Consider the following 22,489-nt stretch of genomic DNA (forward strand, 5'->3'; position numbering starts at 1 on the left):
AGGAGAAAACACATCACTGTGAGGAAAGGGCCACAGCTGGAATAACAGGAAGAGAAGGGGGCCCTGGGCAAGGAAGCTGCAGGCCCCAGGGATAGGAGGGTCTGAGGGGACCCGGGGACAGAAGGGGGCCTGGGTCTGGAGACAGGCAGCCTGGGGACAGAGGAGTCTGATAAGAGATATGATGGAGGCGGGCTTCATTTATAGGAGTAATGAAAAATGTCTCCCTCGAGTGGTGTTAATAATGATGACAGGAGCAATGCGACATTGGGAAGGTGGAGAGGGACTGTGAAGAGAAAGTCTAGTATCATGAGACTGGATGGGACTCAGAGCAGGACTTTCACTCAGGAGCCAAACCCATGTTCAATTTTGAAATGACACTAAGAGAGACTTTGGCGGATGTGGCTCAGTTGGTAGGTTGCAGGTTCAATTCTCCACTGAACCTCCATTTTGCTTCCCAACGGATGGCCGCCGCCACTGGGGAGTGGGTGTGAATGTGACTAATGGTGTGAAGTGCTTTGGGACTACTCAGGGTTATATAAGTGAAATCCATTCACCATGTCATAAGTTACCAAAACGAAGAGCTGTAGGTGTGAATGAGACTGTGTTTGCCCTGTGATGGGCTGCTTCTCAGTCCAGGTGTAACCTGCCTTCACCCACAGTCTGCTGGGATCAGATCAGCATCACGACCCTCTGTCGTGGTGCTTCTCCCCAGCCTGGTGGGGGCGCTCATTCATCCCCATGCCGAGAATCTGTAACTTTCATTATCCATCATTCTTTGCAGAGACAGGAGAGGAGGGACACACACACACACACACACACACACACACACACACACACACACACACACACACACACACACACACACACACACACACACACACACACACACACACACAGGTCCATACATCATGTGAACAGTATGTGACTATGTTCCTGCACAGAGCCCAGCCCATGTGATGTGCTGTCAGTTACTGCTAATGGTTAACAGATGATGGTGTGTATGTGTGTGTGTATGTGTGTGTGTGTGTGTGTGTGTGTTTTGGGTGGGGACCATCAGTTTCAGATGACTTCATGATCCCATAGCCAGATTCTCATGAAACAATGTGCAGCAGCAACAGCACCTCCTCCTCATCATCATCTTCACCATGCTTCCTGTATTGCATATGCTCAGTAACAATGTTGTGTGTCGTGCGTAAAGGGAGCAGCTCCCTGCAGGGAGTGTGTGCGTGCGCGTGTGTGTGTGTGTGTGTGTGTGTGTGTGTGTGCGTGTGTGCGTGTGTGTGTGTGTGTGTGTGCCTCAGGGTTGGTGGTTTGAAAACAGCAGTGATGGAGGTAGACCTGCAGACGGATTTCAAAAGTCGCTTAAACCTGAAGTCAGTTCTGCCGTCTGCTCTCAGTGAGACAGACACAACAAAGTTTCAGATACTTAAAAAAAAAAAAAGTCACAACAAATTCAACATTGTAACTCACATACTGTAATCAGACAATAATCAAAAACAGATATGTCTAAAAATACTAAATTACAGACGAAAAAAATTCTATTTCAGAGTTAAAACCTGCTTTGGTTTGGTTGAAACTCCCTGGGTTTGTTTGACATCACCAGGCATGGGTCGCTTCCAAAAATAATTGGGACACAGCTGAAACCGAAGGACACTCCATCTCACGTCAGGTTTTTGGAGCGGCATCTCCTGAATACATCACTGTGACAACACACATTGGATCATCAGTGATTTGACTGTGACTGCAGCCTGAACCCAGAAAAACACCATCTTATTCAAGTTACTTTCATCGAACCAAAGAAAGAAGAAACGTGTTCTGACAAGCTGCACGATGGTCAGACAGGATGGCTTCTCTTCCTGGTGTTCTTCTGGCCCAACAGACCAAAGTTCATGATGTGGGTGGTCGGTTCACGCAGTTGGTCACTTGTTTTTGTGTGAAAACAAATAAACATGCTTTGTTTTGCAACAAGCGACCGACTTTCTTGATGGTGTTCTTCCTGTCCACTTTAACAAACTTAACGAGGAGTCATGATAGTATAGAGAATTTTGAGGAATCATTGCAGACCAAAGTGTGCTGTAAGAGATGTAAAGTGTCAATACATATTTCAGTTACTGGAACATAAACGCTGTTGAGCCTCAAGTTACAAATAGATTCCTGAGTTGAGAAGCTGAAGGAGTTCGCCTTGAGTTGGTTCTGAGAAGCTGTGAGATCAAACGCTTAATAATCTGGAAACACATGTTTTGGCTTTAAACCGGGGGAAACATTTAGTGACAGGAAACACAGTGGGACAGTGGAGTGTTTCCTCACAAACTGTACAAACATACAATGTTGCGTTTTCTTAAAATTTTATTTTCCTAAAGACAAACAAAGCAACAACAATAAGAGCATTTCTTTACAACTAGAAAGTGAATATTAGAAAAAAAAAGACGCACGCGCGCACACACACACACACACACGCGCACACACACACGCGCACACACACACACACACACACACACACACACACACACACGTCTTCTGGAGTCCAGCTCTTGATGCCTTCAAGTTCATCTGTCCAGTCACGCCAAAACCTGGCGGTGAGCGGCACCGCCACAGCGGGGCGCCACTTTTCAGTGAGACTGTCGTCTGCTGTCCTTAAGAGTCTGCTGGGGTTACCCAGATTCTGCAGGGTCAAAGGTCAGGAGTTGAGGAACTCAGCGGCAAACCGCCAGCTGTCTCACAATGCAGAGGTCACAGAGTAGCCGCCTGATTCGCTGTTTAAGCTGTGGAAGGCGGGACAAAGGGTCAGGGGGCTCCAACTCTCCTGAATGGTCCAACCAGGACTCCAAGACTGCAGAGAGGGCGGGGACAGGTCCCGTCAATCACACCGGCCTTCATACTGTCACCACAACATGATAACTGTGCGTGTGTGTGTGTGTGTGTATGTGTGTGTGTGTGTGTGTGTGTTACCATCCAGCTCTCTCTCCATCAGCTCCATCCTGTTGCTGATGTCTCTCTGCACAGACTCTACATGGTTCAACAGGTTCAGTCGACACTCCACCTCTGAGGAGCAGCGCGGCGCCACCGTGTGGCTCTCTGTGTGTGTGGCCGGGTTGTGCGTCGCCGTGTGTATGTCTGTGATGCTGGTTAACGTCGTCTCCATATCTTCAGGCTTCATCTCCTACAAACGCACCGATGTGGATTCTGTCAGCTGATACTATTAACAGCTATTAACCCGTAATTAATAAGATACTAAGCAGTTATTAAAAAGGGCAATATTACCCTGTTAACAAGCAATCAACCCAACAAGGTACACACATTTTTAAAATGATTAATGAGGTGTTAACAGTTACTAAATGTTATACAAAAACATGGTATTCACAAGATATCAGCCTCTTACCAACAGTTACTAGACAGTTATTTACCAGCTCATCAACCACTTATTAAACCGTTAAACAAATAACCAGTCAGTAATGTACTTGAAACATGCTATTAAAAAGGCATCATCTCGTCATCAAAACACAATTAACCAGTTACTTACATTATTCACAAGGTAGTACGTTAATCTCAACCTTTTAACTATTTATTAAATATGCAGTATTTACTAAAAAAACAGTTAACAACAACTTATTAATCAGTAAATAACCTGTAATTTACACGGCTTTACCGTTACTAAATAGTTATTAGCCAATAACTACACAATTACTAAAGACTTATCAGATCATTTCACAATTTACAAAAACAAACTGAGTATAGGAGCTGCTACATTAGTTAAAGATATTTATGCCTGGTCAGGGTCAGTTATGAATGGTCATAGTTATTTATGTTTACTTTAGGTCATTTATTTTGAATTATGGCTGGTCATTGTAGGTTAAGCGGAGGTACTCATTGTAGTAGTTTGGGTTAGTTATGGTTGTATATTGTAATTTACATTTGTCAAGGTTAGTCATGGTTTGTCAGAGGTGATTATGGTTAATTCTGGTTGTTTTTTTGTTACTTATAATTGGACATGGTTAGTTAACGAACATTAGTGCAACCTCCTTTTGGCTCCATTGGTTATTGTTGACTTCCTCACCTTCATCATGTGCTCTTCCTCATCCTCCTCCACCTTCTCCCTTGATGCACCAGGTTTCTGGTAGCAGTGCTCGCTGCTCACGTAGCAGACGGTCGGTTCACCTCTCGGGTCGCACGCCAGGCTCCGTGCCTCCTCCTGCCGCCATGGGAGCCTCCACAGCTGCAGGTCAGGATGAGATGGAGCGCTGTGGAGACGGGAGTGAGAGGGCAAGTGAAAGGGTGAATGAATGAAAGGATGGAGAGGAGGAGTGAGTGAGTGTGTGTGTGTGTGTGTGTGTGTGTGTGTGTGTGTGTGTGTGTGTGTGTGTGTGTGTGCGTGCGTGCGTGCGTGCGTGCGTGCGTGCGTGCGTGCGTGCGTGCGTGCGTGCGTGCGTGCGTGCGTGCGTGCGTGCGTGCGGGGGCGACGCTCACCGCAGCAGGCTGATCTTGAGCTGCAGCCCTCGGACGACTTGCTGCAGTGTGTGTGTGTGAGCCAGCAGACGCGCGGTGTGTGACACCTTTGACGAGTTCATCTGACTGTAGTTCCCCTTCACACAGGACAGACCAAACATGTGGCCCGACATCAGCCAATCAGGCTCCACCAGGACACGCTGGGCCCGCCTCCATCCTACAGAGAGAGAGAGAGAAAGATGACATTTTAAAATGTAAAGGTGAAGGTTATGGTGAGATAAGAGGTGATGAGTGTGAGTGTGAGTGTGAGTGTGAGTGTGAGTGTGAGTGTGAGTGTGTGTGTGTGTGTGTGTGTGTGTGTGTGTGAGAGAGAGAGAGAATCTTACCTGCTGTCTGTCTGCAGTAGTAACAGATGTAATTGTGGGGAACATTATCTTCATATAAACCCATACAGGTACCATGCTGCCAGCAGAGGCATGACTCACACTACACGCATACACGCACACACACGCGCACACACACACACACACACACACACACACACACACACGGGTGTAAAGAACACGGAACATCTCTGAGGCTGACAGCGACGATCATAATGCCATTTGTGTTGTGTGTGTGTGTGTTACCTGGATCATGAAGTCATTCTCCTCGTCCACCTCACACACGCACCTCACCACCTCACAATCCTCCATCTCCATAGCAACCGGCCAGGAGGGTGTGTCCTCTCCACTCTCAGCTGTCAGTGTGGACCAATCACTGCCGTCATCTGCAGGAGGCGGAAAATGACAGGCGGCGGGTTTAAAGGCCGATACGCGCCATCATAAAGTGTGGGTGTGTTGCCACCCACCTGCTGTGTTTGTGCTTTGGTGCTGCGAGGACATTTTCAGGGCGATGGGAAGTTGATCTGAGTTCTCATCATCGCTGCTGCAGAGTCCTAGAAAAAGGAAAACTAAAAATATCAGTCTTTAAAATAATACACATAAGTTTAGAGTAAGAATTGTCTACTAAACATGTGTGTTTGCCACATAACACATGTATACTACACACTCGGCGTGCTTACACGTTACAAGTGGAGTTGACAGACGCCAGCTGACACCTACCTGTATGGGTCTTCTTCTTCTTCTTCTTTTTCTTCTTCTTCAGTTTGACTCTCAGAAAGTTCTTCCTGTCCTTTCCTCCATTCTTCTTCGTCTCTGTGCACACGTACAAACACGCAGAGTCTGTAATGTATATGCGCGTACGTTCGTGCCCTTATGTGTACAAACATGTGATGTTTCAATGAGATCTCCATGTTGGCTGCACCGGTCTGACCTTGCACCCCAAGCAGAAAGAAACCTGTTCCCATATTACCTGCTCCCATGATGCGATGTTCTCTGTCGCCACGGTGACAGATGTTGTTCTGGCCGGCGTCACTTCTCCTGTTCAACATGAAGTCTTCTCCTTCAGAAAGGGACCTTTTCCTCCTGCAATAACACAACTGTCAGTGCAGGTACTGATTGTGGAGGAGGTGCAGAATCTGCAGGAGGTTCCGAGTCTGCACAGACCTGGTTACATCTTGCTCTCCTCCTCCTCCTCCTCCTCCTCCTCCTGCTGCTGCTCCTTCTCCTTCTCCTGGTCCTCCCAGCTGCTGCTCAGAGTGGTAATACTTAGTGTGGTAGTGCAGCAGAGAGGCCTTCCTGAAGGACTTGGAGCAGCCTGGAGAGGAACACTTGAAGGGGTTGTGATCGAGCTCAATGGAGAGGATGGGAGGAGGCTGGTTCTTTATCACCCTGTACACTGAACACACACACACACACACACACACACACACACACACACACACACACACACACACACACACACACACACACACACACACACACACACACACACACACACACACACACACACACACACACACACACACACACACACACACACACAGTCATTGTTTGTCTAGTTTTGTAGTTGTTTGTGTACTTTGCATTGTAGTTGTTTTTGGAAATGTGCTATTATTGCAGATTGCGCGGCTGTTTGTTGTTTAGGTGTTTGTTCAGTTGTTTGCACTGTTGTTGTTTTTGTTTTGTCTGAGGGCGTAAGAGGCATTCCTGCGAGATGTGCATGAGAGACGTTCACGAGAGAAAGATCAGCGAGACGTTGCGTAATGTGTGTGAAATATGTGAGCTGTGAGAGACGTGTGTGAAATGTGTGCATTTTTGATGGATGTGCACGTTGTGGGTGTTGTTTACGTGATCTGTGTGAGATGTCAGTAAGACATGGGTGTGAGATACACGTGTGAGACAGGAAAGACCCCCCACCCCCCTGCAACCTGCCATATCATAAAGGTCCACCCATGTGACAGCATGCAGTGAATCCATGTGGGATTGTGTCGTCGCCGTTCTTGTTAACTTACAGGGCTCTCTGCTGAACTTGTGCGTTGTTGGCAGGTGGGCCTGACGCTGCAGCAGGACATCTGAAACACAAACACACAAACAGTGTGACACATTTCATCAGAGCTTTCCTTTGTTCCCTTTTCTTGAAGCGCACGTGTCCTGCATGTTTTTAAATGTCTCGAAATGCTCCTGACTGCAACCTGGTGTTCGGGATAGGGTCGCCATAACCCACACATCTGATCCGATTGGATGACGGGAACTGGTATATCTGTTTACCTCTGTCGATTTGAGTGGGATTAGCAGCCCCTGGCGGGGCGGAATCTGCCGTGATTGGCTGGTTCTGAGGTCCACAGCTTCTGTCTGCAAAAGGAACAGGGTTATCTGCTATAGCGTCTACAGGGTCTCCACAGGGTCGCTACAGAGTTGCTCTACTCACTTTCATCTATTTTCTTCTTTGCTGGAGGATAGGAGGGAGAAGGCTCGGCACTCCTCTTCCTCTCATCCTCCCTCTCCACCGACTCATCTTTCTCCTTCACCCTCTCATCCTCCTCCGCCTCTTTCTCCTCCCCGTCCTCCTCTCTTTCCACACCTCCTTCCACCTCCTCACACTCCTCGTCGTCCTCCCAGCCCTCACTCCCCAAAGCACTCTTCTCACTTCTGGCCTTCTGACAAAAAAACAAAACAAAACAGAGCAAAAGAAAAAACTGTGAATTTCACAGGAGACTCAGGAAGACCGTCGAATGAGAACCTTGCAGAGTCAAGTTTTCCTCACCTCTTGGAATGGTTTGATCTTTGTTGGCTTCACAGTCCGAACCACACCATCATAGAACCGCACTGTGTATGAGTCTGACGGACACAGAAAGAGTTGTATGAGCCGCACAGTCCACTCAGATGGCGCTCAATGGTGTAACAATCGTCAGGTTGAGTAGCTGTGTTGACGAATTTGTGTGTCACCGTGTACATGCGCTTTCACTTTGTTATGACGGCTTTGTGTAGACGAGTGGCTTCAGAGAGGACTCACCGTCCTTGTTGACCCGCAGGATCTTAGCCGGATAGAACCGACAGTCGGTCCAACAGGCCAGCACCCGCGCGCCGGAAACAAACGTCTGAAACACAACAACAGAAACGAGGTCAAACCGCACAATATCACACGACGACTCGTCACGAAACAACGCATCGCAAAATTGTAAAACGTCACACGACAACACACCCGAAACAGTAATGATAGAAGGTCACAAATGGAAAACACAATATCACAATGCGAAAACACGTCACTCAATGTCACAAACAACAAGACATAATAAACAACACGTCACCATAACATAACATCATTAGCATTTACTTAGTCAGGAGAGCCACATTGAGATTAATAATCTCTTTTTCAAGTGTGTCCTGGCAGCAGTACATAACACGAATTTACAGTGTCAAAATAATACTAAAATGCTCTTCAACAAATAAATAGCAGAGAAGACAAGTACATGAAAAACAACAAAAAGTACAGTCACAGAGTAAGAGCATATTAAAGATAAAACCATAAAAGCCACCAAATAGTTAAAAATAAATGATCTAAAGCAAGAACAAGGTGAATTTCTTGTTTCCAGGTGTTATAAAAGAAGCCCGACACTCTCCCACTGATACCAGCTCTGAGTTTAATGTCGTTTTTCAAAAGCATTCAAAGAAAACGGAGCAGAACACACGAAGGATTTTTTTTTGCTCAGTTCTGTACGGACAGTCGGAACCGTGAGTAAAAACAAGTTTTGGACCACAGACTGTAGTTATTTCTGGGTTTCTGTGTCACATAACTACAAAGGTAGGAAGGCAAGCAAACCAAGAATGTCCTTGCAGATAAACCCCAGCCAATGAACGTGTCTGCATACGGACAGAGCCGGCCAGCCAAACGCATGTGTACAGGGGACAGTGATGAGTGACAGATTTGCAGTCCAGAGACACTGAGAAGAAGCACTCATGTATACAATGTCCCCATCATCCAACATGGACATGAAATAGCTTCAACAAGGCTCTTTTTATTTCTGAAATTTAAAAAAACCCAATTTCAATTTAATCTTTCTCACAAACTGATGATGCCAAGTTGCCAAGTGCCAAGTATAGTTGTCAGTTATAACTATATTTAAACAAATCCCCAATAAAGCCGAGGAACCCTGGAAAGTGGTGGCTTACTGACGTACCGGTTGGTCAGGTGGTGGGTTCAGGCCTCGCCTTCGCAGGCTGACCCTTTCCAGGGGCCGCAGGTACGGCGAGCTCCAGTGAAACCACTCATTGTGGCGACGGCTCCACTGCTTGTAGTGGACGAGAACTCGCTCTTGGTCGTAGTCAATTGTCTCAATGGTGGCGGAGTACCTGAGAGAGGAAGCATAACACAGTGCCTCCCACAGGTTATACAGGGAACAGATCAACATATAAGCAAGCGGCTTCAGACGGCAAATAGTCCCACAGGCGTCTATGTCACCGCATGTGTGTGCGCGTGTATTTCTCACCAGTTCTTCTGACGGTCTCGTGCTTCCAGCTGAGCGCCGACCCGGAAGTCGATTCCTGATCTGTCTGGAGGATTTTTCATCTGCCAGAGATCGCAGATCATAACACATTATCTTCACTGGATTCAAAGATATTTGTTAATGAAACAGCTCACCAGACTGCGTGAGCTCTGAGGACTCTCAAAAACAAACACACACTGTCATATACTGTCACAGACACTCTCACACCCAGACACAACAAAATGCTGACCTTTTCATGTCTGTTCAGTCACATGACAGAATGCTGAATTGTGACTGTGTGTTTAATTATACACAACAGGTCACAGTAAAAAGCCAACAGTTTGTTAAGATGACTTCAAAAGAAGATCATATTTATGATTTTCTTGTTTATAAAATTTTATTTCGACATTTTTAAACAGCTTTAAGATATAATTAAAAAAGACATCTTAAAATCACATGTAATATACATAAACATGTTTCCCTAATAATATCGTAGTTTTGATTCACTTCACAAAATGTATTCAAACATAATCGATGAATACTCCATTGGCTGAATAACGTTTGTTGGTGTAACAGCTGACGTGAGCCGATGCCACGGATGACAACTGATTGACAGCTGCTCGGACATGCGCAGTATGAGCTGAATGACAGAAACTGTGCACGCCGATTTGTCCACAGCGCACCAGGTTAAACACGCCCTGCCCCCGGAGCTGCACAGTTTTTTGAAAGAAGCTAAGATGCTAACACCATGAGAGGACAAGCAGCTATAAACCGCGCGGCCTTACGCTCCTGGGCCAGCTGGTTTCCGGGGTTTGACTGTGATGCTAACGGCTAACTGCTAGCTCCACTACGGTGATCCGGGGGCTGCTGCATGCGGGGACGAGCTGTGCGCAGCCCGCTGCATAGTAACCGAAGAACAAACCGTCACACACCTGTCCCCGTGCTTCACAGGTCACTCGGAGCCGTGAAAAGTAAGCAAACAGAGTCCGTTGTTTACCCCTCGTACTGCTGCACTGAACCCAGCATACCCAGACACTGTAGTGCGCATGCGCCTTGGTTCGTCGACGTCATAGGTGAAAGGAAGACTGCAGGGCGCATGCACTATGGTCAGACTACACAGCGCATGCGCCGGAAAACAACTATTACCAAATAAAAACAAAGGAAATAAATAAGTTCAGCAGTATTCCAGTGATTTATATCATAATTCTTTAAATACGTGACTGAGGTTTACAGTCACTGCCTACAAAGCACAATGCTTCATGCATAGACTGACATAATTACACTGCTTTGAATAGCAAATATATTTAATACCATCATTATAATAAGACAAAAACATTAAATGTTAAAGAAAAAATACTTTATTCATTAGTAACAGGAACACATTGGAAAGGCGTAAGTGTGCCAATCAAGTAGGTGATTGGAGATGCTGTGTTTTGAGTTGCAGCTTCTAATCTGGAGTCTTCAGTTCTCAGAAATTTCCCTGAGTCTGAAACATAAACACAAGCATGACCAAAAAACATGTTATCCAGACATTTCACTGTGTATCCAAATGTGTTCTTAGTCCTTCTCACCAGTAAAACCATCCAGCATATGTGATTTAAAAAAACAGTCAGTACAAAGACAAGTGTCTGTGTGTGTGTGTGTGTCTGTGTGTGTGTGTGTGTGTGTGTGTATGTGTGTGTGTGTGTGTGTGTGTGTGTGTGCGTGTGTGTGTGTGTGTGTGTGTGTGTGTTTGCGTACCTTGTTTTGTGTCTCTGAGCTTCCCATTTCCTGAGTCTCTTTCTGCCTCAGGGACACAAGTTCTCTCATCTGCAACACACACACACACACACACACACACACACACACACACACACACACACACACACACACACACAAAATAAGACTTGCACCCCCCCCCCCCCCCCCCCCCACGCCCACCCCGTCCTCTCACCTCCTTCTGTGACATGGAGATCTGTTCTAGCAGCTGCTCCTCCTCTCTTATCAGTTTCCGCAGCATCTTATAGAGAGGTCCAATCTGAGGAGGCTGCTCACACACATCCACCTGCAGGAGGGAACAGACATTCATCAGCCTAAACAGAAAAACTGATAGACAGATAAGAGACAGACAGATGGAGTGGCAGAGAGACATGTATATGTCGGTGTGAGTCTGTGTTTGTGTCTGTGTCTGTGTCTGTGGGTGCTTGTTTGTATTGTGTGTTTTGCTTAAGTGTGTTGTCTGCTGTGAGTTGTGTGTGTTCTTGCATAGTTGTATGTTTTGCATAGTTGTATGCTGTGCATGTGTGTGTGTGTGTGTGTGTGTGTGTGTGTGTGTGTGTGTGTGTGTGTGTGTGTGTGTGTGTGTGTGTGTGTGTGTGTGTGTGTGTGTGTGTGTGTGTGTGTGTGTGTGTGTGTGTGTGTGTGTGTGTGTGTGTGTGTGTGTACCTGAATGCATGACACCATGTCTGAGGTGAATTGTTCGGCCTTCTGCTGTTCAGTAGACTCTCTGGGTTTAAGGAATTTGGTCTGCGATGGAACCAGTCGGTGATCATTGCAGTGGTACTTCAACTCAATGCTTCGTTCCGACAGCCCAAACAGGCGCTCGTTCACATCCTCATGTGCTGGTTTGGACATGTTCCTATGGAAACGTTCCACCACTCTCTGGCAGACACATACAGGCAGGCAGGAAGTTAGAACACATTTGCTGGCTGGTCCATAGTGGAGAAAACCTCACAAGGTTCTAAAGTTCCACTGAGGTGTTCAGAGCTGTTCTACAGGTGGCACGAGCAGAAAAAAAGGAGCTACGAGGGCCTTTACTTGCACAGGTCGCTCCTGCAGCTCCGCAGTGTCGTCGCTCTGGTCGGAGAATTGGACATGTGGGCTGAAAGATACGTGACGGTGGTACAGGAAGTCACTACGCGACTTGAACGTCTCCATCATCTGGTCAGGTGTTATCACTCTGTGCACCAGGTTATCACTGCGCCCCAGGCTGAACTCCACCTCTTGCTCCCAGCCACGAGCCAGGGCCCGGCACCTGTAGGCTGAGGACAGGATGTATGTGTGATGTATGTCTCTAGCTCTCTCTCTCTCTCTGTGAGTATTTGTGTGTGTGTGTGTGTTGTAATGTAATGTTGTATTTCTGTTGTTTGTTTGTCTTTTGTGTGCCTGCTGTGTGTCAATCGTGTGTTATGTGTTTGTTGTGTGTCCCTTTTGTGCATGTTCAACGTCTGCCGTGTATATGTTGTGTGTCTGTTACGAATATCTTGAGTACTTGTTGTGTGTCTGTTCTATTACTCACTCAGGAGGTGGAGTGGATGTCCGAGTTTGAAGTATTCCATAGTGCTTCGCTCGGTTACGTTGATCGATCTCTGTTGCAGATGATCTCTTCTGTTCTGATACCACATCTTCAACTTATACACCTCTGCACCTACACATACACACACACATTCAAAGAGTAACACAAAATATAAAGTGAGGTGCCGATTAGATTATGATATGTTTTCCGTTTTCTGCATATAACTTTGGTGTATTTTGTTTTTAGGATATCTGTAGTTTCTAATTGTATATTATGTATATGTATATTTTGGGTTCAGTTTGTGTGTAATTTTTGCACAGTGTACATCTCGAAAAATTGGAATATTGTGAAAAAAGTTTCATATTTGTTGTTGGTTTATCATTACAAGTAGAGTGAAATATTTAAAGACGTCCTTTCTAATAATTTTGATGATTATGGCATTCAGATAATGAAAACCCAAGTTTGTGTAGTTTGTGTTTAGTCTCGGTATGGTTGATATGTAATGTTATGTGTGTGCATACAGAACTTTGTGTGTCTGTTTGCTTCTACCTTGTTACCTTGCTTTTCGCTTCTCACTATTTTATCCACGGACTTTTACTGTGATTCCCTTGATTAAATAGATATTGTTTTAGTTCAGATCAGGTCATGTGTTTGGGTCCAATGTCAGTGCTTTATAACAGGTGTACTTTGCATGTAGAATGTGTATAAATACTGTAGTTTGACTCACTCTGCAGCTCCTTGTACATACTCAGTCGTTTGATCAGACCATCTGACCTCACATTCGGGCCGAATCTCTCCAGCTTTGCATTCCTGTAGAGAATCTCTTTCTTTCCTCCAGGAAAGCGCCTCTGTAGATCTGAACCACACAAGGACGGAAAAGACAGGATGCCATTCGACGTAGATGAATACAGGGAGGTACTGCTAAGGGTGTCTTTCATGTCTTACGTTGGTGAATTTTCACATGTAACCTCTGAATCGTATGTAACCCATTAGATTGTTTTACATGAAAAGCATATGTAAAACATCTTAACACGTATTCTGAGTGGAAATTACATTCTGCAAAGCCAGAGACGCATGCCAGACACCTCATTTAGCATCTCCACTGTCATTATTTCTTTTAACAGTCAGTCATATTACACAAAATATACTCAACAGGACAAGTGGGGCAGACTGATCAAACAGGTGTGGGTGTTGGAGACAGATACAGGTGTAGATGTGAGAGATTGTGCAGGTGAAGACAGACGGTGCGAGCAAATGCAGACTGTTGTATTTACCTTCCTCAGTCACGTGAATGAAGCTCGCCCAGGATTTGGGAATTTTCAACACTCTGCGCTGTTCCTGAAACACAAACCAAGGTTTCATGATGGATTTTAATTGTATCTATTTTATTTGTTTTTCACCATTAACAGACATAAGACATGGTTGATGTACCTCCTCCTGCACCTCCTGCTCCTTCTTCTCTTTACTGCTCACTTTACTCCATGTTTGCTCCCTTTGCTGGACTTCCAGAATCAGATCCTTCTTGCTGATTGTACCAGACAGGACAGGCTCCCAAAAACGTCCATCTTCCAGATCAAAGACCATGTCCTGGACACGCACGCACACGCACGCACGCACGCACGCACGCACGCACGCACGCACGCACGCACGCACGCACGCACGCACGCACGCACGCACGCACGCACACACACACACACACACACACACACACACACACACACACACACACACACACACACACACACACACACACACACACACACACACACACAGATTTTCGCTTTGACTCCAATACTGAGTCACTTTTACTCCAAGTACGACTCTCATTCTGGCTCCCTGACCCTGAATTTGGGACACTGTGATTCTCAGACGCTGACATTCTGACATTCTGTTTCTCTGAGTCTCTGATTGTGGGATACTCCAACTCGCTGGCTCACCCTGCAGCCATGCTTGCAGTCCTGCACGTTGACGTAGTAGTTGAAGTTGTTCCAGATGCTCTCGATGCCCAGGAAGTGTTGGTGGTTTGTAGGGTAGCTAACTCCTGTCAGAGGGTCAATGAAGAAGTTTTCCTTGATACCATGGCTCCCGGAAAGCACCAGCACCCAGCAGTGCACTCGCACCCCGTGCAGTGGATCAACAGGTTTCTGACACTGATCCTGAGAGAGGGGCACTGTGATGTGGTCGGCTGCAGCTTCAGCTTCCTGTCTCCTTTCTTCCTGCCGCCTCAGATAGCGACTGTGCAGCTCCGGCTGGAGCGTCATTGCGTATTTGCTTGCTTGTTGTTTCTGATCTGAGGGCACACTCTGCACACAGAAAACACGCACTAACACACCCGAAAAAACTTAAAACAGAAACACATTGGGCATTAGTAGATGCTCTGACCTGCACCGCAGGGTCAAGCAGGGGGAGATCCTGCCAGCTCTGGTCCCGAGCGCACATCTCTTGGACTGCGTGACCACTGACACAGTATGCATCGTAATCCGCTCCCAAAAGCAGGCTGCACAACAGGACAGAGAACTCCAGACAGGAGGCGCTTTGACGTCGGAGCACCAAGGAGGGTGAGCGCAGCTGGCGGGGCTGTGAGAGAGGGCACACTACGTCAACATGCAAAATCAACATAAGACAATGTAGAACAACAGTCTATGGCAAAAGGATATGGTAAATGAAGTTCATTTATACATATACACATTCAGACATCACTGGAGGTGGCTGCCATATGCGATGGGCTCAGCCCATGCACTGGGAGCAGTTTGGGGTCTTGCCCAAGGACTTCGACAAATGACAGATGGGCGATCGACGACCCACTCTAACAACTGCCCAAAGTTTGGACACTGATATACAACAAGAGTAAGCAGCAACATGCAACAGCAACTTACAACTACATCATACAACAATCTTCAAATCGCAATGTCCACCAACTTGCAACAGCAAAATCTCAAAATGTGAAACAGCGACACAAAACAGGGAAGAACAGAGTGCATGTCTGACCAGCTCCTCCGGTGGATCCAAAGGCTCCAGTGACAGGAAGTCGGCCACGAAAGAGGCACAGTTGTTCCAAGACAGGAGCTCCACCATTCTGGGAGGAGACGGCCGCAGGGTGGTGCACACAAACTTCTAAAAGCACAAATAAAAAAACATGCACACACACAATCTGAGTTTCAGCTTTGTATCTTCTGTCCAAGTGTGTGTGTGTGTGTGCGTGCGTGCGTGCGTGCGTGCGTGCGTGCGTGCGTGCGTGCGTGTGCGTGTGCGTGTGCGTGTGCGTGTGCGTGTGCGTGTGTGCGTGCGTCACCTGCACTCCACACTCGTTGGTTGGAGTCAGTAGCAGCGGCTTGCGTTCAGGATAAAGATAGAGGAACTGATGTTGGAAAGTCTGGGAAATGTCCAGCAGACGAGCCTCAGCAGGGGAATTTGACCTATAAGACTGTGGACTGATGAAGAGGACATCATCATCATCACCATCATCATCATCATTATCATCAGCATCAGCAGCAGCAGCATCCATGTGGGAGCTTACAAGTGATCCTGCTCTTCATTCTCCTCCTGCATCTCCTGCTGGGCCTCTGCAGGTCTGAGCTCCTCCTCACTGTGTGGCAGAACTGAGTCCATCTTTAACCCACAAAGAAGCAGAGAGTCAGTGGCTTATACAAGTTAGACCGTTTATCTTTACTATTTATAGTCAGTTTCTGGACAGCTTTTGACTTCGTTTGTGTTTTAAATGAATAAACACATTAATAAATGAATGACAAAATAAATGAGTAAATATACAAGTACATGAGGGGCTGATGAAAATATGAATAAACAAACAAGCACATAAAAAGGTAAATGAACAAGTAATGAGGACAAAAGTGACCAACAAATTGTTAAAAAATGAGTAGTAAAAAATAATCAATAAACAAGTGATCAGTAAATGAACAAAATCGTGAGTAAATACGTAAATAAACAATTGGTAGAGGAGTCCAATAACAAGTAAAACATTACTAAATAAATGACAAAACGAATGTCCAAATAACGATGTTGGCAAATATATAAACAAGTAAATAGTCGAGTATTTCAACAAGTAGATACGTTTAAACAAGAGTAAATAAACTAATAAATAAATGGATTAACAAATAAACGATTAAGTGAACAGAGGTCCTACTTACTCACCTTCCAGTTATAGTAAAAGTTAAATGTCTATTTAAAGTTGCAGTAAAAGTCTGAGTTATTCTTATGCCTGCCTTCGTGTCAAGGCGCAAAGATTACCATCCTCAGCGGCTGTTTCATTTTTATTATCCTTTTTTTTCCTTCCCGATTTAGGGCCCATAACTCGTCCCCCACCGCTGTGATATTTGTTTAGCGATTCGGTTGACCATTTTAAAATAAATCGCAAAATACGCCGTAAAAAAAAACTAAACAATCCCATACAAAGCAGGCAGGCGAGGCTCCTCGTTGGTGGAGATCAGATGAGATGAAATGAAGTGGAAAACCTCACGTAACTCCGTATCCGGCTGTTTGCTCCCCTGTATCCATGGTTACAACGAGCCATGTGTCACTCTTACTCAATACTGACACCTGCAGCGCTCACCTCTTTCTGTTCAAGCCATCTGATTTAAAATTTCCTCAGCTTACAAAATACGAGTTAAGACGGATATTATGGGGCGTAAAAAAAACTATCAACGAAAAAAGCAAGAGGTTATGAGTACCTCATCTCACTGTAGGGGGCAGTACTGAGCACAAACCCGTCATTCAAAAGTTAAGAAAAGACCATTATAGCATAGCTCCTTACAAACTTCTGTTTCAAGTGTCTAAAGTTATATAAAGTACAGATTTCCTCCATTAAGGTGAAAGACAACCACTTGTGACTGGCGACATGACACATAAAAAGCAAGAAGAAGAAGAAGAAGAAGAAGAAGAAGAAGAAGAAGAAGAAGAAGAAGAAGAAGAAGAAGAAGAAGAAGAAGAAGAAGAAGAAGAAGAAGAAGAAGAAGAAGAAGAAGAAGAAGAAGAAGAAGAAGAAGAAGAAGAAGAAGAAGAAGAAGAAGAAGAAGAAGAAGAAGAAGAAGAAGAAGAAGAAGCAGCAGTGGGAGGAAGGGGGCTTGTGACGTATGATAGTGAGCCAATGGACCGACCAATCAGATGCGCGTCTGAGAACACCGTCATTCCAACGACAGACGCATGCGCCGTACATTTACTTCCTGTTTCCTCACTGCAGTCCAGTAGCAGCAGCCCCTCTCCTCCACTCTGCAAACCTCTCCGTGCTCCTATTTCTGTCCCTTCAGTCTGTCACCTGTCATCGTCTGCTCGCCATGCGCTCGCTCGTGTGCGTGACGCTGTTTGTGTGTCTGTGGTGCGGCGCGGAGGCGCGTGCGTTCACCGAGGAGGGAATGTCTGCTGTCAGGTACACTCATGTAAATTGTTATGCATTAGTTTATTATGAGTGTGACATGTTTCTCTGTGACCATGCGGCGACAGATCAGGCTTTTAACCTTGAATCCAAACTGTCGCAGGCAACGCATCAAGTCCATGTTCTACCACGCCTACAACAGTTACCTGGACAACGCCTTCCCCTACGATGAGCTCCGCCCACTCACCTGCGATGGCCAGGACACCTGGGGCAGGTGAGGCCCACCCTGCTGGTCTGTTAACCCGCACACTGTCTGAGGCGGCGCAGTGGATTTTCCACCAGTGAGAGCGTTACCAGTTGGGTGTCCACCTTGTGTGTTCATTTTGTTTGTCTTTTCTGTCTGCAGCTTCTCGCTGACTCTGATCGATGCCCTCGACACCCTGCTGGTGAGCTTTCACACACAGACAGACGTGTGTGCGTCTTTGTATGTCTCTGTGTTTATTGCGTGCGTCACCGCGTGTGTGTGTGTGTGTTTTCAGGTTTTAGGGAACAGAACAGAGTTTCAGCGCGTGGCGTCACTCCTACAGGACACCATCGATTTTGACATTGACGTCAATGCATCCGTGTTTGAAACCAACATCAGAGGTTTGTGTGCGTGTGTGTGTGTGTGTTTGCTTGCACGCATGCGTGTGTAACCTGTGTGTTTGTGTGTGCAGTGGTAGGTGGGCTGCTGTCGGCTCACCTCCTGTCGGGTCGCTCAGGGATGCAGTTGGAATCTGGATGGCCGTGTGCCGGACCCCTGCTGAGGATGGCTGAGGACGCAGCCAGGAAGTTGTTGCCTGGTATATATATATACACACACACACACACACACACACACACACACACACACACACACACACACACACACACACACACACACACACACACACACACACACACACACACACACCCTCCCTCCCTTGGTGACGTGTGCTTGGTGGGGTTCAGCCTTCCAGACTCCCACTGGGATGCCATACGGCACGGTCAACCTGTTGCGTGGCGTCAGCCCCTCAGAGACGCCCGTCACCTGCACCGCCGGAGTGGGAACGTTCATACTAGAGTTCGCCACGCTGAGCCGACTCACCGGGGACCCCGTGTTCGAGGAAGTAGCGCGCAGAGCCCTGAGAGCTCTGTGGAAGACGAGATCTGACATTGGACTGGTAACTCAACAATACTCTTCTCAATACTGGCCAAATAGACCACGAGTCATGATGAAGACTCTGTTAGTTCATTAATTAATTTCTCTTTATTGATTTGAGACACTACATTGCTAACCATTGTATACCTGTGTGTGTGTGTGTGTGTGTGTGTGTGTGTGTGTGTGTGTGTGTGTGTGTGTGTGTGTGTGTGTGTGTGTGTGTGTGTGTGTGTGTGTGTGTGTGTGTGTGTGTGTGTGTGTGTGTGTGTGTGTGTGTGTGTGTGTGTGTGTGTGTGTGTGTGTGTGTAGGTGGGGAACCACATAGACATCTTGTCTAAAAAGTGGGTGGCTCAAGATTCAGGAATTGGGGCTGGAGTGGATTCGTACTTTGAGTATTTAGTGAAAGGGGCCATCATGCTGCAGGACGAAGAGCTGCTCAAGATGTTCCAGGGTAACCCAGTGGACCCACCACTCCAGATACACACTGTTGTACCTCGTTTCTTACTGAGGCACGCTGATATACTCTGATACACAGTGCCTCTAAAACTCTGCGCCTGATAATGTTTCATATGTGTGTGCCTCTGTCAGCCTTTGATCAAGTCATCCAGAACTACACCCGTTTTGATGACTGGTATCTGTGGGTCCACATGCACAAAGGAACTGTGTCCATGCCAGTTTTCCAGAGTCTGGAGGCCTTCTGGCCCGGCCTGCAGGTACGCACGACTAACACATGCATGTAGAACGTATTGCATAAGATTTATAGTATTCTGTATGAATTGTAATGCTACTAATGCTACTGTAGGCCATATTTGTAATATGTATTATGTTGTGTTCCTGCCCAGAGACTGCAGATGGACAATGGCTAAATTTAGCAATGGTTAAATCTGGAACAAAGGATCTTTTTTCTTTAAGATGAATGTTTTTTTTTTGTACATGGTTACTGGAAAAACAAAACACACACACACCCATCCACTGAGCTTCGTCTGACTGTGTCTCTTAGTCTCTTTTGGGGGACATAGACGCTGCCATCAGAACCTTCCAGAATTATTATTCTGTGTGGAGACAGTTCGGAGGTCTGCCTGAGTTCTACAGTATCCCTCAGGGCTACACTGTGGACAAGAGGGAGGGCTACCCCCTCAGGCCAGGTCGAGAACGACACCAGCACACACCTGCACTTCTCGGCTTGTGGGTTGGTCAGCTTCAGGACCTAAAGGAGGTTGTGTGTGTGTGTGTGTATGTGTTTGTTTCAGAGCTGATTGAGAGTGCCATGTACCTGTTCAGAGCCACAGGAGACCACACTTACCTGCAGCTGGGCCTCGACGCTCTGGAATCCATCGAGAAAATTGCCAAGACACCCTGCGGATACGCCAGCGTGAGTGCTTCGCGCCGCCGCGTGCTCACAGCGGCTAACCGACTGTCAGCAGTCCCTCCGTCGGTCGGCCGTGAAGTGAACGCGACGCCGCTCACAAACCTGCAGTTTGAGTTTTTAAAAGGACGTTTTGACTTCTGCACCGTGATGATTCAGCTGCTTCTCTTCTCCTCAGGTGAAAGATCTGCGCGATCACCAGCTGGACAACCGCATGGAGTCCTTTTTCCTCGCAGAGACCGTGAAGTACCTCTACCTGCTCTTTGACCCCGCCCATTTCCTGCACGGCGGGGGCACCGAGGGCGACGGCGGGTGGGAGGCCGGGGGCGACGCCGGCGAGTGTGTCCTGGGGGCGGGGGGTTACATCTTCAACACGGAGGCCCACCCTCTGGACCCAGCAGCCCTGTACTGCTGCAGCCGCCACAGCGGAGACCGCCAGCAGCTCCGAGAGCTCCTGCTCAGCCCGTCGCGGCCGCCCGCCGACGCCCCGCCCAGTAAGGACCCACCCACGGCTCAATCGGAGACCATTGCACTGAAGCCCGGCGAGCAGAAGACGCCCCCACTGCTGTCCTGTCCCGTCCAGCCCTTCAGTGCCCGGCTCACCGTCCTGGGACAGGTTTTCAGCGACGCCACATGAGAGCGGCGGAGGCGGCGGCGAGAGAGCAACCGACCCTGCCAAGAAGACTTGGGACCAAGCTGAGTATTACTGAAGAGTGGTTGAGTCCACCTGAGACGAGCTCAGATCAGGTTCCTGAATTGATGCGGATCGTGAGGGTCTGACCCGGGGAGGACTGTGGTGGTCCTGGGACCTGAGGTCACCGAGACCGCCGTAGCTTTTTCTTGAGACCTATTCGCTGCTGTCAGACGATCGGGCGGCAAAATAAAACGTAATGCTGCATCCTAAGTAAGATATTATTTATTAATTTATTATTTAATTCTAAATGTATTTTATTTTTCCAACTTTTGCCGGTGTTAACCACTCAGAGGTCATAGCGGTGTTGTACGCCTCATATTGGGTCTGGTTTTTCTTAAGAGGGCGGATTGTTCATAAATCAGACAGGCCTGTCATAAAAAAGATCAGGTTTCATAGTGGAAATGAACAAAATGGGGGGGAAAAAAACTAACAGGCCTGCTGATTTATTTGATTTTATCTGCTGATGAACCTGACTCGCACTTAACAGACTCTTTATGTTGATGGCTGCTGATGAGAAACCAGAATTGTGTGGGGAGGAAATGGACTAAACAAGGACACTTGTGACATTTGTGAAGACTGAGATTGTTTTTAAGTGCCAGTTGCAATAAGGCAACAAAACTATCTTTGTATGTTTTTTACAAATAAAATGTTTGAATGAAATGCCGCAATGGATGGTTATTCGTGTGCCCGTTGTGGGAAGCAATACACCAGAAACATCACGAAACTATTCTCTTCAAAGAAAATAATCTATAGCTTTTCTGTTTTTTACAACACATTAAAGAATTCCAAACATTCTTGTAAAATACTGATGAATCCAAATCAATGAAATATATTGAACCCGAATATGCAGCTCACCTGGCGTGAGCCCATTTAAATGCGATAAATGTTAAAAGAAAAACCCTTGGTTATATACATATGCGTGCAGTGTTTAATCGCTTGATGAAAGTGGTCATGTGTAGTGGGAACGTATGTGGAGGGACATTGGATGACAGTGATGGAGTGGCATTATGCGTTTACTGTCTCATTAGTCATGTGATGGTAATGATTGTGATGCTGCCTGTATTCAGTGAGGCACCGCCATCAAACACCATGCTGCCATATTCTATTATGGATGTGTTATTAACATGTTACCATGTGACATCAACTGGCCTGTATGATAATTGTAATGCACGTTATTTTGTAGTGCACATTACATTTAAAATATCAAGTGCTACAATAAGTCAATGCTTATAATAAGCTATAAAACATTAATAAAAGTCTAGCATATGCATTAAACACTTTAAAACGTTAATGTTCTGAGTCCCTTTTTTTGAAGGATTCTCCAGTCTGTGATGCTCTC

General features: G+C 46.4%; 3 protein-coding genes across 5 annotated transcripts; 1 reads left to right on the forward strand and 2 right to left on the reverse strand.

Annotated features, from left to right (window-relative positions):
- Window positions 1-2,338: 2,338 nt before the first annotated feature.
- LOC308130027 (PHD finger protein 20-like) lies at window positions 2,339-10,344 on the reverse strand. Of its 3 annotated transcripts, none has more exons than XM_080496201.1 (18): window positions 10,243-10,344; window positions 9,314-9,393; window positions 9,005-9,176; window positions 7,840-7,924; window positions 7,591-7,664; window positions 7,255-7,480; window positions 7,095-7,178; window positions 6,839-6,898; window positions 5,991-6,222; window positions 5,797-5,909; window positions 5,547-5,639; window positions 5,294-5,380; window positions 5,073-5,212; window positions 4,830-4,929; window positions 4,465-4,660; window positions 4,055-4,238; window positions 2,950-3,160; window positions 2,339-2,830 (listed from the first exon to the last, which is right to left on the reverse strand). In XM_080496201.1, the coding sequence occupies exons 2-18, from the start codon at window positions 9,391-9,393 to the stop codon at window positions 2,694-2,696; spliced, it is 2,274 nt and encodes a 757-aa protein (XP_080352327.1). In that variant the 5' UTR covers window positions 10,243-10,344; the 3' UTR covers window positions 2,339-2,693. The 3 variants fall into 3 exon arrangements, with proteins under 3 accessions (XP_080352327.1, XP_080352328.1, XP_080352326.1); XM_080496202.1 differs by having other exon boundaries at window positions 2,339-2,762; window positions 7,255-7,483; XM_080496200.1 differs by having other exon boundaries at window positions 7,255-7,483.
- A 434-nt stretch (window positions 10,345-10,778) lies between these two features.
- ccdc135 (coiled-coil domain containing 135) lies at window positions 10,779-16,811 on the reverse strand (the record flags this gene model as incomplete). Its single annotated transcript, XM_080496896.1, has 14 exons — window positions 16,734-16,811; window positions 16,102-16,193; window positions 15,877-16,015; window positions 15,573-15,698; window positions 14,967-15,161; window positions 14,522-14,887; window positions 14,016-14,171; window positions 13,859-13,922; window positions 13,312-13,440; window positions 12,588-12,716; window positions 12,107-12,330; window positions 11,735-11,950; window positions 11,244-11,354; window positions 10,779-10,796 (listed from the first exon to the last, which is right to left on the reverse strand). The coding sequence occupies exons 2-14, from the start codon at window positions 16,191-16,193 to the stop codon at window positions 10,779-10,781; spliced, it is 1,965 nt and encodes a 654-aa protein (XP_080353022.1). The 5' UTR covers window positions 16,734-16,811.
- Window positions 16,812-17,776: 965 nt separating this feature from the next.
- On the forward strand, window positions 17,777-21,741 carry edem2 (ER degradation enhancer, mannosidase alpha-like 2). Its single transcript, XM_080497369.1, has 11 exons — window positions 17,777-17,964; window positions 18,074-18,184; window positions 18,317-18,356; window positions 18,450-18,555; window positions 18,627-18,752; window positions 18,901-19,112; window positions 19,400-19,541; window positions 19,679-19,803; window positions 20,091-20,235; window positions 20,341-20,462; window positions 20,635-21,741. Exons 1-11 carry the CDS (start codon window positions 17,873-17,875, stop codon window positions 21,091-21,093), a joined length of 1,680 nt encoding a protein of 559 aa, XP_080353495.1. The 5' UTR covers window positions 17,777-17,872; the 3' UTR covers window positions 21,094-21,741.
- The last annotated feature ends 748 nt before the right edge of the window (window positions 21,742-22,489 follow it).

The sequence above is a fragment of the Blennius ocellaris genome (assembly GCF_963422515.1).
Source record: "Blennius ocellaris genome assembly, chromosome: 5".
Classification (NCBI taxonomy): domain Eukaryota; kingdom Metazoa; phylum Chordata; class Actinopteri; order Blenniiformes; family Blenniidae; genus Blennius; species Blennius ocellaris.

Coding starts and splice junctions, on each gene's coding strand:
- LOC308130027 (XM_080496200.1), bottom strand. CDS start 9,393: ATGAAAAATCCTCCAGACAGATCAGGAATCGACTTCCGGGTCGGCGCT. Junction 7,665..7,839: donor CCTGCGGGTCAACAAGGACG/GTGAGTCCTCTC, acceptor TGTGTCCGTCAG/ACTCATACACAGTGCGGTTC. Junction 5,910..5,990: donor GGAGAGCAAGATGTAACCAG/GTCTGTGCAGAC, acceptor GTGTTATTGCAG/GAGGAAAAGGTCCCTTTCTG.
- edem2 (XM_080497369.1), top strand. CDS start 17,873: ATGCGCTCGCTCGTGTGCGTGACGCTGTTTGTGTGTCTGTGGTGCGGC. Junction 18,185..18,316: donor GGCCAGGACACCTGGGGCAG/GTGAGGCCCACC, acceptor TTCTGTCTGCAG/CTTCTCGCTGACTCTGATCG. Junction 19,804..20,090: donor CCTTCTGGCCCGGCCTGCAG/GTACGCACGACT, acceptor TGTGTCTCTTAG/TCTCTTTTGGGGGACATAGA.